The sequence below is a fragment of the Sceloporus occidentalis genome, unplaced genomic scaffold, assembly GCF_023333645.1.
Source record: "Sceloporus occidentalis isolate IW3139 unplaced genomic scaffold, rSceOcc1.0.p SCAF_63, whole genome shotgun sequence".
Classification (NCBI taxonomy): domain Eukaryota; kingdom Metazoa; phylum Chordata; class Lepidosauria; order Squamata; family Phrynosomatidae; genus Sceloporus; species Sceloporus occidentalis.
Genome location: NW_028317043.1, coordinates 5,222,437 through 5,241,306, shown reverse-complemented (window position 1 = coordinate 5,241,306; position 18,870 = coordinate 5,222,437). Strand labels below are relative to the sequence as shown.

The window sequence follows — 18,870 nt, the reverse complement described above, 5'->3', positions numbered from 1 at the left end:
AAAACGTAGTCGAGGGCTACTGACTTAAGTCAGTTACTGCATTCAAATTGGTTACATGGTACCTAATGTATTCACTGGGAAATAATATACGGTTTAGTAAAATGTGCACAATGGCATACACTTAACAAACCCATAGACCTATTACATGATGCATAGTTACCAAGCAACCGTTACCAAGAGCTCCGTAATTAACATAAAATTTTTGTTGATCTTAAAAACAATTCCTCTCACCCATCATGACTCTAATAACATTGTAAAACTATGAAAAGGCACACAGGAGCATGATGATGACACCTTGTCACTTAGTAACATCCCTGCGCACGTTCTGTGTCTGTCCAAACGTGACGGTATAAACAGGGTCACCATTCTTGGTAACTGTATTGTTCTGACCTTTATAACAGGGCTTAATGTATCGATGTATTATGCACGGCCAACTATTTGCAAGAAAAATTGTGTGAGCTTTGCTGTGCATCATTCATAGTTGGGTCAATGAGATAAAATAGTTTCTCCAACATTGCAGGTGTGTTGGGTGTTTGGCAACAGGCGGTAACAAACCACATGCTCACCATCCTAGAAAAGCCACCTCGTGCTCCTCAGCCTTAAAGTGTCACAAGGTGGCCACATGGGAGCTGTTATGGTACTCTGAGAGGATCTCCCTAACTGACCCATGAGCTCCATGGCTGACAAAAGCAGGACAGTGTGTAACTGTTCATTTCAGATCAGACGATCTGATTTCCAACTGCAATTTACACAGAAGTGAAGCTCAGCTGGCCTTCATTTTCCAATATTTTATATTCAATTTAAAACTCAGGTACAATTTTGTTTGCTAGATGTTTGCCTTGGCTGACTGATTCCCCAACTCACCCGATAAATGGCAAGTGTAATATATCTGTATATCATCACTGTATATCATATCTTAGTTGTAATCACCTTGTTGGACACTATGTAAGAATCAGCTCGGTACGGTGTTAGAACAGGGAGTCACTCAAAATATCACATAGCTGACCACAATGGCAGCCTCCTGGTCTGAACTTAATTGGAACAAAATGATACTTTTATGCTAAAAAGAAAAAAATATATTTTCCATGGCATTTCCCTTTAAACGCTGTCTTCTTCCAAAGGTGGGCAAAGCACCAATCCATTTTAAAATAAAAAGACTATTGTTTTCTATTTTCAACATTTGCTTCAATATCAATAAAAGCTAAAGTTAATTGTGAAATATGTTCTATTAACCACTGAATATTTATTGACTAATTAACCTTTTTTCCAAATAGATTTCCTGACCTATAAAGCAATATAAAGCCATGAGTGCAGTGGCATTATCCTTGCTTGTTAACAGAACTATGACTGCTTAATACTTCCGCTGTCACAATACACCAAAATTTATAGAACGCACAACAGAAATTAATTGACCTTGGTTGCTTTATCCTTTAAGAAAGGATTATTAACAGCAATGTCATAAAGCCAAACAAAAGGTTATTTGTTCAGCCCGTCAGAGTCAATGCCAGTAAATAGTGTTACATAGTAATGTCTTGGAAAGGTCTAAAGCTGTATACAGGTTTCAAGATCCCTTTCTCTGAGACCAAGTAACATATTTCAAGTAAACCTAGTCAATTGGCCAATTGGCAAAGTAATATAGCAGTCCAAACCACATTTTTGCAACCTCAATGCATACTAAAATAATGCATTTTTTTTAAATGAAACACTAAGCGGCCACCAAAGGATCTCAAGGCGCGTAGTGGCATCCATAACATATATCAGGAAAGGGAGTGGAATACAATATTCTCCTCTTTATTACTGTTAGTCCTTCCTACAAAAGTGAAGGGATCTAACAGTAATTGTCCATTATTTCTAAGACTCTCATTTCACATGTTATGGACCAGCATATATAAAATGCTGCCCTGTAGTATGTCGGATGCATAAACTCACAAAAGGAGATCAATAGTTATACATCCTACATACTGTAGGGGGCAGCACTTTATATATGCTGATCAGCAGCATATAAACTCTTTGATTCCTAAAAAAAAACAACATCTAAACATGATCACCAATGTGGTAAAATAACCACAATGAGTGTATGCCTGTACCCCTATATACATTAAAATAATATAGCATGCATTAGAAGTGAATAGATATAGTATTCTGCTCCAGTTGAATGTCTTCATAGTTTGAATAGTTTACCCATTGTCTTTTAGAATAAGATTACCAACATTGCAGATTACCTGCCCACTATATATGTAAAGAGTTAAGCTTGACTTTAGAATGCCGCTATGTGTTTTAAATGCAATTCTTATTATCTGCGTCTCTAGGAAGTTCCAGGGTTCCCACAGTATGTAAAAATTAGATTCTAGTAATATCTCTCAGTGATAATGTAACTCAAATTGATCTATTAATAAGTTGCCAAGCCACGTCAAATACTGGCCGCTTTCCAACCCAGCTCCTACTTCAATGGGTTCTAGGACAGGGTAGGGAGGCACAGCTGGCCATGCCCAGGCCCAGTGAAGCCAAACACCACTTGTGTATCAAGATAATTCATTATCTAAGAGGTCTGTCAATGGGCTTTCGAAATATGGTTATTCTTATGCTTTGGAAGGAGGCAAGGATGGGATGAAAAGAAGGCAGTTGATCTCAATGGGCAAATAAGTTTTGTTAGTTTAGCCACCTTTTTATAACATGATCGAAAGCAGTAAAAAAAAATCACAAGCTACGTGTAGTTTAACACATGCACATTTTAAGCCCTGAGGGTGTCCATTCCCTTTTACAATTAATACATCAAAACCTACTGCTGAAATAAGAGGTTAGTTTCATAACAATAATAAAACGTTTGTATGGTGATTCTCATTTCCAAATACGCAATCACAGACAAGATCGCTTTATAATGAATATTTATGTGGCCCCAGCAGGCTGTGCTTGATGAGTACTCATTTGCCAATATACAGAATTAAATATATAATTCTTCAGTGAATAAAACGCAGTTCTCAGCATTTGCCCAAATGGGTCTAAAATAGCTGGTAAAGAACCTGAGTACCCCCATTCTCCTAGTTACAAATTACAATGAACCGTAACAGCTTTCAGCAAAACAGATGCAGTCATGAAAACTAGTGATACTTTGTGCTTTTTGTTAATCAGCCACTGTAAATATTGGAGGTACCTAGTTTAACAATTCAATTTATGTGAGCAGAGATCAGCAGCAGCCTGTGGCAAAGCCAGCATTATTTAATCAAGTTCTTCTCCATTACAATGGCTATGGGACCACGTCAACTTTCCCAATGGGCTGACCCTCAGAATCATGAAATTGTAACCCTTTAATTGCCTGTTGTGAAGATTTTATTGTAGTGACTCACAAATGTATTAACAAAATGGCTCTAATGCCAGTCCTCATGGAAACCTTGACTTCTCATTATTTAAATATAAACTTAATTCAATCACCTGCATTCAAGCAGAGATATTAACCATACCATACTGGCAGCAAAACCACCAATTGAGAGTCTTAGATATGATAACAGTAGTGTAGAATAGGAAGAAGTCAGTCCCAGACAATGTGACACTGGGGCAAATACCCTGACACCCAGGGTCAAACCCCGAGAGTTCCCAGGATTTCGGCTCTCCTAAACCAACAATTATTTTCAGTCCCTGATGTTTTTTTAAATGGATCCCATGGAACTATGTGCAACTCTTAGGTAACAAATTATCATTTGGCTGACATTTTGGGCTGAAATGGAATACTGTTCACCAAGTAGTTGACAGATTAAAGGTCTGCCAACTCCTCCAGAATCAAATGCAACAAAAGCTATGTGTGTGTGTGATTGGAGTGCTTTATTATATTGTCATAGAAATCGCTGTGTACAAGCCGCACTCTTATAATAAATTCTCGCTTACAGTGTAGCAATTAAACTGTTGCTAAACTTCAGTTCTGCACTTGAACAGGCATTGTCATCAATACTTTGGCATCTGATGCATCCCCTTTAAAACAGAAGAAAGAAGGGTCCACTATTTATTTCAATGTTGCACCCCAGGTTAAAGTTGTTTCAATGAAACTATACCTCAAACCTCATATGGCTATTGGAAGAATTTAGTTTTAAAGAAAAATAATGAATGAACAAAGGGAAAGCAGAACTTAATCAACATATCTTGAAAGATAGCCCCATAGCACATTATAATAGCCAATTTTTCCAGTATTTATAGCATGCGAATTCTAGCTAGTTGATTATAAGATCCAAGCAACCATTTATCATTCCATTAAACCTAACTGGAAAGACAATAGTGACGTTATGGGATGTTAGATCATTTGATTGTAAGAAATATTCTGCTACAAATGCAAATTCTGCCATCAGTGGGTACAATACAGTCATTGTTACCCATTCCTTTATTGCTCTCTAACAGTGCTGTCCAACTTTGTCTGTGTGGAGGGCTGTATTTTGATGGACCAACAAGCTGGGGCCCATACCCATGAATACTAGCACAGATACATACTTGCACATGCATGGATACTTACACATACACACATCCATAGGTTGCTAACATTGCAGCACTGCTGTATAATATAAGTTAATGTCCCTGTCACCCGATTAACCCTTACCTGACCTAGAAGCTGCAACCCTAGTGGTGCCCAGGTTTCACACAGTCTCTGGGTTAGGTGCTACATCCCAGGTCACTTTGTTTTTTCTCAGGGCAGGAGGAATGATTAGTCATGTTCGCCTAGTTTCCCTCCTACTCAACACAGCACGGGCCTAGCCGCAATAAGATATTCCTGCCCCTATGTGCTGCCAGGAGGGGGGCTACAGGTAGCCTGCTTTGGGAAGTTCCCAGGTATGGTCATATTGTGCAGCTCTGCATAATGTGAAACCGCATGTGGGTATAAATCATTGGGGTCTGTTTACTAAAGCTACAGCTCCTGAATTTGCGAGGTTAGTCAACACGCATTAATCCAAACTTGAGGGAACAGACCCAATAGAGGTCTCTACTAGTACATTTACACTGTTAAGGACTGTGCCTCGCCATAACGCCTTCACAGCACTGTACCCGGTCTTGTGCACTGTGGATGAGGGCACTGCCTGACCCATCATGAATATGTTGCAGTGTGTAGCACAAATGTTTATGATATTTGTTGTCTTTAATGCTGACACAGCCATCTTAACGCAGAATCTCTGCAGAGAAACAAAGATCTCGTGTTGTAAAAATAGACCAAGGATAATTGTCTGAGTTCATACGCAATGGTAAGTCCAGCAATAAGAAAAAAAACAAAAGCCATAGACAGAACTTAGACTAAGGGCTTTAAGTGCCTTCAAGCTGTTCATTTACTACCATTTAGGATATTCTTTTCCACTTATTTGTGGTTTTTATATTTCATTTTTAAAGAGATTTGGCTTGGATTAGGCCATTTTCACCATATCACAATCTTTGAATATTTTTTTATCTGTATACAATTGTTTACATGTAGGTATTTGCTCCATGGTTGAAAAATAATTTCAAGAAAAAGGTGAGCAGGTTTTAGCTTTAAACCAAAAATCTTCTTCAGTAAAATTATTTGTTGTACATTTAATTCAACAATGACAGAGTCATCCCTGTGCCATCCTACACCATGCATGGCAGGAGCAGCTGGGAGGTGCATGGAAGGGGCTGGTCGGGACCTGACAGAGAATAGTGGGGACCGGATGAGGCTGAGGGGAGCATTGCTTAGGGCTGAAGGGGAAGAACGGCAGGGGCTGAGGCGGAAGAATGGCAGGGGCTGTGGGGGAAGAATGGCAGGGGCTGTGGTTGAGTATGGCAGTTTCTGTGGAGGAGCAAGGCAGGGATTGTTGGTAACACGGCAAGGGCTGGTGGGGGCAATACAGGGCCTGGGGGGCACGGCAGAGGCTGAAGAGGGGGTATGACAGGGGCTGATTGGGGACAATACAAGGTCTGATGGACACTAGTTGCGTGCTTATCAAAGTTAAGTGCTAAACATTTAAATGCCTGCCTGTGCCATCTTTGACCCCAGCTTTAAAGTGTCCCTTTTTTGCCCCTTGCCCCCCCGGCACACATATGTAAGCAAACTTATACACATTTACTCATACTCTCTAACACACATAGTCCCTCACACCACATGTATGCCACTTATACGTACACAGTCGTGCTCACCCACTTATACGTACACATTCGTGCTCACCCACTTATACATACATACACTTGCACTTGCAGGTATAGAGAACTGAAAATAACCTATAAATTCAGCTTTGACGGTATGGATTAAAAAATGAATGGAAACCCTAAATTGTAGACATAGATCACAGGTCACACACCCCAAAAGCCATCCCTGGCATCCAGATTGCATTCACAGGACCTGCCAACACCCTCCTTTTCATATTGCCTTGTAATAAACCATAGAATGGCTCGGTCTTAACTACACAGGAGCAAGAACGTTTATGGAGTAAAGGATTTCATTCGATAAGCAGGGCTTTTTTAGCATTGCCTTCACAGTAAACTCAGTATGGAAAGTGTCATGAGCAGCACTTACCCCACACAGTGCTGCCAGACTTCTCCCTGAGCCCACTTGCATTCTCCTGCTGCCTGCAGGAGCCCCGTGATGTGGTGAGTCTGATGCCCGTGCCTGCACCCAATTTATGGCAGTTCACCCTCAGGGGCTGATGAGACAGTATATAAGTCTCTGACACCCCCTAATATGTGCCTGGTTGTTTTTAGGGTTTCCCTTTCCAACTTAGCATATACGTTTGCTCCCTGTCCCTTCCGTGAGTCCTACACCAGTTCCTGGTTCCCTGTTTCTCTGTCCAGCCTCCCTTAACCCTGCCTAGTGATTGTTTGGCTCTCTGACCCTGGCCTTTCTACCAGCATTACTTTTCACCTGCTCCTATACTGCTTTTATTAATCATTGCCAACCCTGCCCTGTCTACTGGCATTTCTACTTGCCTGCTGCCTTCTGGACTGTTTAACCCTTGCTGTTTGTGATCTGTTCATCAACCCTGCCTGTTATCTTGCTGCTATACCTGGGGCCTGTCTTATGCTCTGAATTTATATTGAATCTCCCTCCATGTATGCCTCTAGCCAGCTTCAGCGACTTATTACTATTATCTTTTATTTATATAGCGCCAACAATTTACGCAACGCTTAATACAATACATATATTCAAGGGGTATGACAAGACCAGGACTGACAAACCGATACATTAGGTGAAGAGGGCCCTGCGCGTGAGCTTACAACCTTATGCCTTCTACGCAAAAGGGTTCCAGGGATAGTCTGGTAAATGAAAAAAGTTACCATATATATTGCATGGCTACATTCAACGGCAAATATTTAATGCAAAACTACATTCTGTACATAGCACTGTATTCGCTGCTTATAGAGAATCTACAGTATTTTTCTATGGGTTTTCCTGTTTAACAGACCTAATCTGCGATTCTGCCACACTGCAAGACAGCGCACTTATAAAATTAATTTACAAATAAATTTATGAATTCCTCCACCACTTTAATCCCATTTGACCCAAAAAAAACAGAAATTACCACAGGAATCTCCAATCTCATAAATGTACATAAATGCATGTACTAATACCCCGTGACACATCATGCATTGTTTGAAGAAAGAACATTTGTAAATGCCACACAATTTCAGATGCTGCACATCATACCAGACGTTCTACAACATTATTCATCACAATTCTTAGAATACTTAGGGAGATCATCACAATACCACTAAAAAGGCATAGTTCCACCTAACCTTGTTGATATACAAGAATACATTTTTATAATTCTGTCAGTTATAAAGCCGTTGCCCTTTGTGTATATATCCAAACCGCACCCTACATTTTGTTTTCGTTGTACTTACGCATTACAGTAAGGCTTCTTTTCATATCCCTTGTAGTTGTTCATGTTCAGTGTCATTTTGCAAACCTCACAATGGAAACATCCTTTATGCCAGTACTAAAAAAAAAAAAAAAAACACATGCAAAATATTGACTAAAATAATCTGTAATAAAAACATAAGAGTATTTGGTATTATGTCATCGGAAAGTAGGTGGGACACAAGTATTGCCTTTTATTTCATAGAAAAATGATGACATCTTAGTGGGGTGTGGTACAAAATGTCGCTATCACATCATAAACCTACAATAAAATCATCCCAAATCACAGGAGTGCAAATTAAAACAGGGTGTCTCTGGTAAGCAGAGAATTTACAACAGTATAAAACTCAATGTTGGAATTTTGTACTAAAAGAGTTTGCAGGAATGATGTATGAGACTTGCTGTTATAACTCCTATTTAAATGGACAGCTTTGGCAAGTTGCTCCTGTAATATGGGAGCTGGCCTTAGATACCTTCAATAGTTCAATCAATTCAGTGACCTGGACTGGTGGCCGTCGCCACCCCAAAAGTAGATCGAGTGCTGTAGTGCGCACCAATCATCTGGATATACAATTAGTCCCAGGTTCGAAAAAATGTCATCCCTTATGTTGGAAAACACTGATATGCTGTTCACAGGGAATTTACACAATATATGTAACTTTGGCATGAGCAGCTTATTCTGCTTTAGACTGACAAAACTGAGGGCAGATCCCTCTAAGGCTTCTGCATAATAGGCCAGATAGAAGGGAGATCTGACTCTCACTAGCCTGCTTATTTACACTATGGAGGTCTAGCCAAAACCACTATCCGTAAAAATAAATATATAAAAACAAATTATAAATTAGTGTCTTATGCAATCTTATGCAACCTCTTTTGCAATAAGAAGTACCCAGCAAATACCTTCCAATCTGCATAGTTTATTCCTTTGTCAATGGCCTAAATCTCCAGTAATATCAGGTAATACCAAAGACTGTTGGGGTAATAAACAAAACTTTGTGAAATGTAGCAACGGACCAAAATATACAAAGTAATAATCACCACTTAAAATGGCTTTCCTCAATACATAGTTAATAATAGCATTTGAAAATCTAACTTCAAACACGAGAAAGTCCCCAAACGGTTCATTTCAAGGTCTTGTTACATATGCAAATTGATGCAAACTTTGTATTAGTAACTACATTTAATGAGAGCTCTTTCAGTAATGCATCGCCAGTTATGATGCTGCCAATATTGAAATTAAATATTCAAATAAACCAAAATGTACTTAGAGATTATGGTAAATTTTCATTTTTGTTAATGCAATGTACATACACTAAGCATTGTAGCAAATTAAAATATCAGCCTAATTCTTCATTCCCTTGTTGTTTTTGTCTCTGAAACATTTGAGTTTGTGTCGTTGTCCAACTGCTATGGTATGCGTTGACAAATTCTAAATCAAATACACAAAAGTAGTTAAGCTCGTCACACAATTTTACCCCGTGTGGGGTCAACTTATCTCCAGAACTTAGTGGGTTCCTTGGGCACTAGCCAACCATGCTGAGTTTTACTAAAAACGTCAGGAAAGAAAACGTCACAGCCATCCATAGGCAATAGAGCGACTTCTGTTTAATAGAAGTTTACTACAGAGATATTAATTAAGAAGATCTATGAAGAAAAAAAGCTAGTCATCCATGTGGAGAAATTCTACAGCCATATACAAAGAATATTCCATATATTGGAACCCTATACAAACCATTAAAGGTCATACGATGAGTACATTTACCCAGGATTTCATAGGATTGCAGAATTATTCCATCCTATTAGGTTATTTCACCTGTTTGGTTTTGGGTTTTTTTTGGGCAAATAAGTAGTTGAGCAGCCTTTGTAACATCTACACAGGAAATTAATTGCTATGCTAGATTTACCACCTTTTGTGACATATTGCAGTTTCCATATGGTAAAATAGTTTAATGACAAATATCTCCAAAACTATTACATTGACAAACAAAGGGCACATGTTACATGTAGTTTTCATAAATGTAGTTATGCAGAACAGCGAAATGCCAATAGATCCTAGTTAAAATGTATGATAAAAATGTCTTTAAAAGTAAAATAAGGGTTTGCCCTGCTTTGGTGTTTTACATAATTATATTTTCAAATCTTTAAATATTTTTCATGCTAAACTCAATGCTGGCAGGGTCTTACTTTCTTTTGTTGGGTCTTCTTTTTCTGTCTCCCCCTCTCTGGGTTCATGAATTCAGGGCAAAGAACAGTAAGAGAAAGATGGATTTCATTCCATAATTTACATTCCACTGTAACTGGAAAAGGTAGGCTGTTCCCATCAATATTTGTAGTGAAATAAAGGAAGAGAATCCAGTATTTAAACTACCTATGCATTAAGTGCATACACTACACAGAAAGGGTGCAAGGCAAAGCCAGATGCTAGACATGCTGTTGCTCCTCTTACACATCAAAGAGGAGCAGAATTAAATCTGGTGTAAATTGGTTTGGCAAAGCTTGGTTTAAAAGCTTCTGGTTTAGTTTCAGGCTCTATCTGTAAAAGATCACTTTACGGAACTAGCCTGTTTATGGGTTTACAGGCTTCTTGTTCCTTTTTACAGCATTAATATTTGCAGCCCAGGGATACAAAAGCAACACAGTTGCTGAGTTAACAAAAAATGAACTGTTCAATTAAAAAGGCATCATCCCCAGGGTCATGCATTCCTCTTACTGCAAAGCCCTGGATCTCCAAGTCCTAGCTGCTGGCCAAGATACCTTCTTAATCTGATTCTCATTACAACAAAGGGAGAGTGATCCACTTTCTCAAGGATACTTTGTTTTTTTATTTTTTGGATGGTACCTCATAGTGCAAGTCAGCACCCATAGTCACGTATTATTAAGTTAAGTTGCCAAGGAAGCAGCACCTACACAGCTTGCAAGCTATATCTCTCTCTTGCTCCTTCAGCGCCTATTTCATCATTATTTATGAGCAGCACTTATAGCAATGGATCCCTGAGCACAAATGTTCTGCTGAAAAGTGCCATTACTGAATATCATTGTGTCAACAGCAAGCGAGGAAGGATAGGAAATGACTATTGGCCTGATTAGAGTTGTAGTTGCCCAAACTGCCTTCAGGATCAACCAGAAGCTGGCTGGACATGACAGGAGTTGAAGATCTCAGCAGCTGGATCAGTGCCCCCCCCCCCATTGTCATTCTGCATGTGATGTGTGTATATCTCCTAGATAAAACATTGTGTCATTTATCTCATTGGTGGGAACAGATGAGTGTTTGATGGGGTATAACGTGACACTGCAAATGAGATTAGTAGACATTTGCCAGCAGATACAGTTTCCCATTCGGTGGCAACATTGTTACAATGAAAGTATCGAACGTTTCGTGTCTTCTATCGAAATCTGGCTTCTGCTCACATTAAAGCAGATTATTCCGAAACTTGAAATTGCGCTGCCTTCGTATTGCATGAAGGGATGACTAATTAAAAGCATTCCAGCCATAGTCACTTCTTAAGCCTTAAGGTATTTGCTATGTTGGCTTCATACACCTTATTAACCCCTTAAGCACAGGTCATCAAAATAAAGCTACATAGCCATGCAGCCCTCCTCCCCAGCACTGTGAAGTGAATGACATCGCATTTGTCGAAAGATCTATATGTTACATTCTTTTCTTCCTAAAGTCTTTTAGACCGAACCCCTTCGTTCTTCAGATCCTATAACAAGCCATTTGCTGCAGACACCAATGCAATTTACCTTGTCCAAGCAGTTGACTTTCTCCGTGGGGTACACGACTCTCCCACAGCGAGCGCACTGTGGGTTCATTTTTCTCCACGCCTTGGAAGAATAACGTTAAAGATATAGAATGCCAGAGACAGGACACGGAGTTTGCACTCTTCTCTGGTCGCAGATGTGAAGGAGCTGTCAGTGGGTGAGTCGTGGGAGCGCTGATCAGCTGTGGAACCCAACACACTGCAGCCAGGAGGCAGATGTGTTCCTGCGTGTGTATGTGTGTATGAGTGTGTGAGTGTGTGTGAGCGTGTGTGTGTATGCGTGAGAGCTTCCAGGCTCCCCCCACCATGCCCTGCCTTCTTCATCTTTTTTTTAAATGCTTTATTGAAATGTTAGAATCAAACAACGCAACAAAATTAAAGGGACATTCAAGCAAGTAAATAAGGAGAGACACCAGACTACCCCAGCACATGCCATGTGGCAGGAAATATGCACTTTGCTTTTTTGGGGAGTACATCTTTGCTATACTAACCAGATAATTGCATGTTGTAAAAACCTATTTTATAACATACCTCCTAACTGTCCCTCTTTATGAGATACAGTCCCACTTTTGGACCTAAGTCCCTCTTATGTCCCCTGAGATCGCCCTCAGGGGCAGATTAACAAGGGGCTAATAGACCCAAGTATGTAATTGTCAATACATGTGAGGTAGTTCCCAAAAAGCTCACCAGACCAAATTTTTTATTAAAAACTAGATATACGTGTTTACATTTATCTCATTGTCTCCCCTTTTTTATTTTATATTGTTTTATTTTTTCCTTGATATTATTGCCTGAGGGGGTGTTTTATAGTTGGGGACATCTTTGACATCACTGCCTCTGACCCTGTACGCGACCAGAGCTTTCTACAAGCAGCCAGTCAACTAATCTGACATTTGGTCACATGTAGTAATCTGATTTGTTTTTGTGTTACATTGGCTACTGCTCAGTCACAGAACATTTTCCTGGACTGAGACTTGCATGTACTCTCTAACATGCAAGAATTCTGCAAGGAAGATAGACGAAGGCTTCCCCAGTACACTACAAAAGATTGCTTACTACAGTCTAAAAGTCCACTACCTATCTGGCACACTAGGAAAATGCCTGGTAGGTATGGATGCCTATAGCACCACATATTTACCCCTACAGACTCCTCAGTGGCAGATCAGGTTCTGCAGTGTGCGACAACTGGCTGGATACACACAGCCACATGCTGCCAGTTATGGAGTAAGCCTAGGGTTAAAGGTGCCTAGGTGCAGTATTTCTTTGGCAGTTCCACCCATATGTGTACATAATAACATGAAAACTTACTCTAACACCCACTCACTCACTCTAACACCATACACATACATTTACATACACTAACATACACTCTACCCCCAACTCTCCTTTGCACCAGTAACACTAGGCTCACCCCTGACACTCTAACACCATGCACTTATACCCAAACACACTCATGCTAACACCATATGCTGATATACAAACACTGGCACTAATACCTGCACTAAGGCACTCGCCATATAGTATCACACACTTACATCACACGCTAATGCCATATACCCATCCACAAAATTCTATCATACATTAACACTCACTAATGCTGTCACCATACCTTTAAAGGGCACAGAGAGGGCAAGGAGTACAGAGAAGGTTGTGAAGAATGAGTACAAGAAAGGACTCATAATTACAAATATGAGTGGGGAAAAGGGTAGATGGCACAATGAGAGAGACTTGCTTTTGGGCAACAAATTTAGTTTCCAAACAAAAAAACCCTCTGAATTTCTCAAAGGGCAGGAACTAAAATGCGTTGTCTAAAAACAGCCAGAAACAAAACCAAAAAAATGTCTGGGATTATTTTGGGCCTCAAGCACAAGTCTGATATCATTCAGTAAATGATTATACATTTCAATGTCATATATTTTTACTTCAAATTAAAAAAGCAGCACAACAGCAAATACACATTTGAATGCAAAAACATGTATTCTACAGATGAGAATATATACACCAATTAAATTTTAGTTTCCAGCATAAAACAATGCGAGTTGGATATTTAATCTTAATTTTCATACAATACAGGCAGCAAAAGTCAAGTGCCCTCTGGGCAGTTCTGATTTTAATATTTTGGCCCACTACCTGTTTTGTTTAAACTTGCAATTTCACACAAATCCACAAGGGTGTCTACAAAAAAAAGCACTTAAGCATTTTTTTATCCACCCCAATAAGCTTTATATGCATTCCCTTTTCTGTAAATAAACTCTGGACAGGACTGGATTGCAAATACTAAATCTGTTGCTATGTCTTAGGCTGCATTATGACTGGGCTGCTTTTCTGGACTTGCCTTCCAGACTGAATGCTGCCAGCCCCCCCCTGATGAGTTCTTGTCACAACTGCTTACTTATTTTTTAGTGAATGAAACTATTTTTATCACAGATACATACATTAGTAAATATATAACTTATTCATTTGTATCCAGATGATGACAGAATACTTCCAGATATTGCAGCATTTGCTCCATTGGCATCCTGACTATCTTAGGGAAGGGTCCAAAATGGGGAAGCATAAGGTTTTATAATATTCTCGACATTCTCACATTCAACCGCCTCTTTCAATCCCAATATCATAACATCTTTATTGGATGTTCTTGACAACATTTACAATTTGGCTTTTTACTCTTTACTACATATTTTGATGACCTGCCAATGAACATAGCAGCAGACTGCATGTGACGGCGTATTCCTGGTTAATCATTGTGGATGTTTCTAAATATCTCTGTCCTGTTACAATCTCAATACAGAGCCTGGGAAACTGAAGGATAATAGTGTATCTTTACATTTTTTGATAGATAGATAGATAGATAGATAGATAGATATAGGTAGTGCGATGGGTCAATACAGATGGGATCATACTATCCAATAAAATTGGCAATTGTCATTTTTATAGGGAGTCTTGTTACAGCCAATGTCTGTTTTTTCACCCAAAACACTAAATGCAACATTTTATTTAACAAGAGAGAGGACATGTCTAAGTACCTAGGAACAGAAGTTTCTCAAGATGATGGTGTCACGTTCTGCCCAGGCTGCGGAGCTGCATATCTGTCTTGCTTCGATCCATTCCTGGATTTCCTGTTGCTCTGTTCTGATCTTCCATTCCTTGCTTCTGCTTCAGCTCTTTGCTTCAGCTCTGTTTCCTTTATAAGGTGTGCCCCACCTGTGTGTTCTGTTTGTTGCTGTCTAAGGTATGTCTCAGTGCTATGTGTTTTGAGTACGTCTGGTTTGCTTCGTACCACTGTCAGCAGGGATTAGCGTTAGGACCCACCGTCATTGGAGTACTTTGGCGTAGTGGTGGGCTAAGCATACTATGGCCATATGATGTGACGGAATCTCCAATTGTTATCATATAGTTCTAGGCTAGTTCCTGTATTCATGTTTGTTTGTCTCTTATGTACCTTTGCCCTTCTTCCTTGTATCATCTGAGGATTCTGGTTCCTCTCTCCTCTCCCCATGTCCTAGTCAATATGGCCTTTCCTTGCTTAAAGGAGAAGCGTCCGAGGATTCCGGCTCCTCACTCCTTCCCCTGTGTTCCTTGCCTTGTTCCCTGTCCTTTGTTGTGCCCTGTAACATGTATATCTTGCCTGGTTATGTTTTGTGCCTGGTCTCCCTCTCCCTTGCTTGTTATGTTTCTGCTATATCCTTTGCTTAGCTTCCATACTCCCAGCCTGCAGCATCCTGCACGTGATTCCAGTGATATGTTTCATGCCTGCTCCAGGGTGCCTGCAGGATATCCCTTCGTTTCATTCTGGACTTCATCCGCTGCTATATTAGGGTGCTGGTGTTTGGCTGCACAACCCTAGGTGCTCAACACTTGGGTGAGTGTGGTCGCCCTGCAACCAAGCCCTGTCTAACTCCACTACTGCACTGTGACTCCTGCACACAATCTTTGGGCGCGCTGGGCCCTTTCAGTCATCCGTTTGGACCCAGTCCATGACAGATGGGTCTCCTGTAGCTCGAGAAATAAGCAAAACGAATTTCTAATTTTGTGGTTGTTTTTATGTATTTATTTATTTTGCAACTGTAGTATAAAGGTAGGTGTAACCCTTTCCAATGACACATACCACAATCATGTATGTGCCTCAACATGACATCTATTACCACACCTTCTACCAGCCTAATTCCTTTCAGCAAAAACACTATACACAAGTTGTGCAACAGACGGATCACAGGATGAATTTATTTTAAAATTGTATAAAATGCATGGCATAATTAATCAGGATTGCAGTCAATACACCAAATTGTGTGTTTGCCATTCGCTCCAGCTTTATAAATACATTACTGATAATAATAATAATTGTAAATGACATTTGCAACCCATATTTGTAGCCCTGGGCTAAACTAGCAAGGAAACTGTTAATTGGCCTTTGCAAATGACTGAAGAAATTGTATAATGAATTAGCAAGTCATTTGTTAATAGACTTGTGCATTAGTTTTCATATAAACTTTATTTTTAACTAAAATTGCCTGTTTCATGTATTCGTATGAATCAATGATAAGGAGAGCGACTAAACTGACGAAAAAGAACTGCTGAAAATTTGTCATGATTTGTCCATTTGTTCCCACGTGTAGCCGCCAGCTTGCCGCCATTACAAGCCGTTTTGGCGCTTGTTGAGGTAAAGTGGGAGGGACTGTGTGTTGGGGGGAACATATCAATCACTGATAGGTAGAAATAGTCAAAAAAAAATGGGGGGGCGGTCTCATTGATAACGGCTGTGATTGATGGGTCCAACAACCTGTAGGAGTTTTTCCTTTATTTTTTCCACTCTGGCAAATCAGCATTTACAAGAGGAGGGGACAAGCATTAGATAAATAAGTGTGCTGACGCCATCTAAACTCGTTAGTAGCAGGAGGTACAGACTGATGGGAGTTGGAGTCCGAGACAGTGACAGCTTAACAGAGGCTGAGATTAATGCTCATTATTCATATACGATACTGCACATTAATTAATAGTTAATTTTAGTGCAAAAAAATTACTGTAGGGTGGATTGGGTGACTATTGTGTATGTATTTAACTTATATAATTCTTACAAGGACTGCAGCAGACATTTTCCACTTTTCCTAAATTGAGTTTAGTAGACTAAGACAGTGGCCCATCTATGCTACCAGCCAAACCTGTCATTTGTGGGCAAGTTTATTTTTTTTTAATTATCTTTCTATCATATCATCTATTATTCTTCATTTTGTCCGAGCCAAACGGTCAGGAAACAAAATTTGTTGCCCGAAAACAAACGCAGCAAAAACAAAACAAAAAATTTTGTCCGAATGGATTTTGCTCGCCATGCACAAGTCAATCTGTTAATGGCCTGGTGACGGTGGATTTTTCTCAAGATAAAGTGTGACGGTATGAATGTCTTGCTAAGTGTCATAACTGAACCCTGTGACTCTTTCTTAGAACCCAAAGATGGCCAGGTTTCTGGTTATCAGAGTGGATACCGAGGTCCTGCTTTAAAGTGAACTCCTCAGCAAAAACAGATGCTAACTTCCTTTGATGATTGTTGAGCGGTTTTAAGATATTTATAGTTACACCTCCACCCACAGGAGCTTCTGTGATACTCATCACATATATATCTGACTTATTCTCTAAGAATAACTTTTAAATAGTTTGAAAACTGGATTCTCAGGTAATTGTTAAAAGGACATTTTAATGCTTGTCATAGCTCCCCTTGACATTTTCATGAGGCCCTTTTAGTAAATGAATGGGCGGATTCCCCCGTACGCATTACCATTGCCGTGTAAATGTAATGTAAATACCATGTGCTCGGCTAAACACATACCAACCCACGTGATGTTCTCACCTCAATCCAACGCTGGCTCAGGGAGCATTGCGGGCTGAATCTGTTCAGACCTCTGTGCGCATATGTGGAAAGTGGAATTGCTTTAAGCAGCCAATCAGTGAGAAGAATAGTCAATGGAGGAGGGCAGCTGCAGCTACAGAGCTGCACCTTCACTTTAAAAAAAAAAAAAAAAAAAGAATGCATATTATTATTATTTTATAAAACCATCATATTCCACTGTGTGGTACAATGGGGAAACCGGACATGAGAAGTAGCGCATAACATAACAGCTTGAAACAAGGAGGGTCCTGCTCGAAAGTGCTTACAATCTAGTGAGTACTTTAATGTCTATTCTTCTATAGCAGTGGTGTCAATGACATTAAACTGTCCTTGTAATAGTTAAATGAACCGTTTGTATTGTAGGTTTCAAGTCTCTTATTTTACATTTACTACGCTAAATATTATGTGAAACACATAATATTTACCCATTGGTTCCAACAAAGCCAGTTTGCATACTTTACAGTTGAATAAGTAAGTTAGTTTATATGAATGCATTTCTGGTTTCAACCAAGCAGTGATAAATGCATTGAAGACGGCCTTTGCACGAGAAGAGTGGTTCTAAAACCAGATTTTAAAGCCTGAGCCTCAGATCTATTTTATTTCATGTATTCTACTCCCTCCCTCTTATCTTTGTATAACTAAAGTTGTGAAAGGTTTGCAAGGTAAACTCCATGAGGAAAGACAAGAGATTTCACATGTATAGCTCTGAGGAGAGAATGGGGAGAGGGGATATGATCAAAACCAAATCAAAAACTAAGACATCAAAGACTTAGATGGAATGGAATGTTTGCCAGCTCGTTTGAGCAGGGCTCTCCTTACCTGTTTCTGTAAGTCAAATTGTTATGTTATATACTACTTGTTATGTCCTGTCTGCCCGTTGTACAGCGCTACAGAATATGATGGCGCTATATAAAGCAATAAACTATAATAAGGTTTATTTCACTAAGAAAGTTGTAGATAAGGGGGATAGCCATCCAGCAGTCAAAGAGGTTGATGCAGTGGATACATTTAAATATGCATGGAGGTATATGGCTATCCTAGGGCAAGACCAAGGACCAAATAAAGTTTGAGATTTTCGGTGCAAGAAATAATGGGGAGGCTAGAATGGTCATTTGCCCTTACTTTATATGCTTATATTAGCAATACTGTAATATAATAAAATGTTTATCTAGCATAGACAGAACAAGTTGCATGCAGTACATACATACTTTGCCTGTAACTTATATAAATACAGCGGTTAAAATTGCTGTCAATATTTCATTTGAAAAATCAGCTTACCCTTACTGATGCCTTACTTCCCCTCTCTCTTGTTACCACTTCATGTCTTGCCGACAGAACATGCGCTACACCGGCATTCATTCTCTCACTGTAAGTTGTCTTCATGATGCCTA

At 39.6% G+C, this 18,870-nt stretch overlaps 1 protein-coding gene across 2 annotated transcripts in view; it reads right to left on the bottom strand.

Moving 5' to 3' along the window:
* LOC149287226 (LIM zinc-binding domain-containing Nebulette-like) overlaps positions 1–11,650 on the bottom strand; it is a 74,899-nt gene extending 63,249 nt beyond the window's left edge. For both annotated transcript variants that reach the window (XM_089493146.1, XM_089493147.1), the window contains exons 1-2: positions 11,582–11,650; positions 7,822–7,916 (exon numbers count right to left, since the gene is read on the bottom strand). In XM_089493146.1, the coding sequence (XP_089349272.1) occupies positions 7,822–7,916; positions 11,582–11,650 (164 nt within the window). The remainder of the gene's footprint in view (positions 1–7,821; positions 7,917–11,581) is intronic.
* Positions 11,651–18,870: the final 7,220 nt, after the last annotated feature.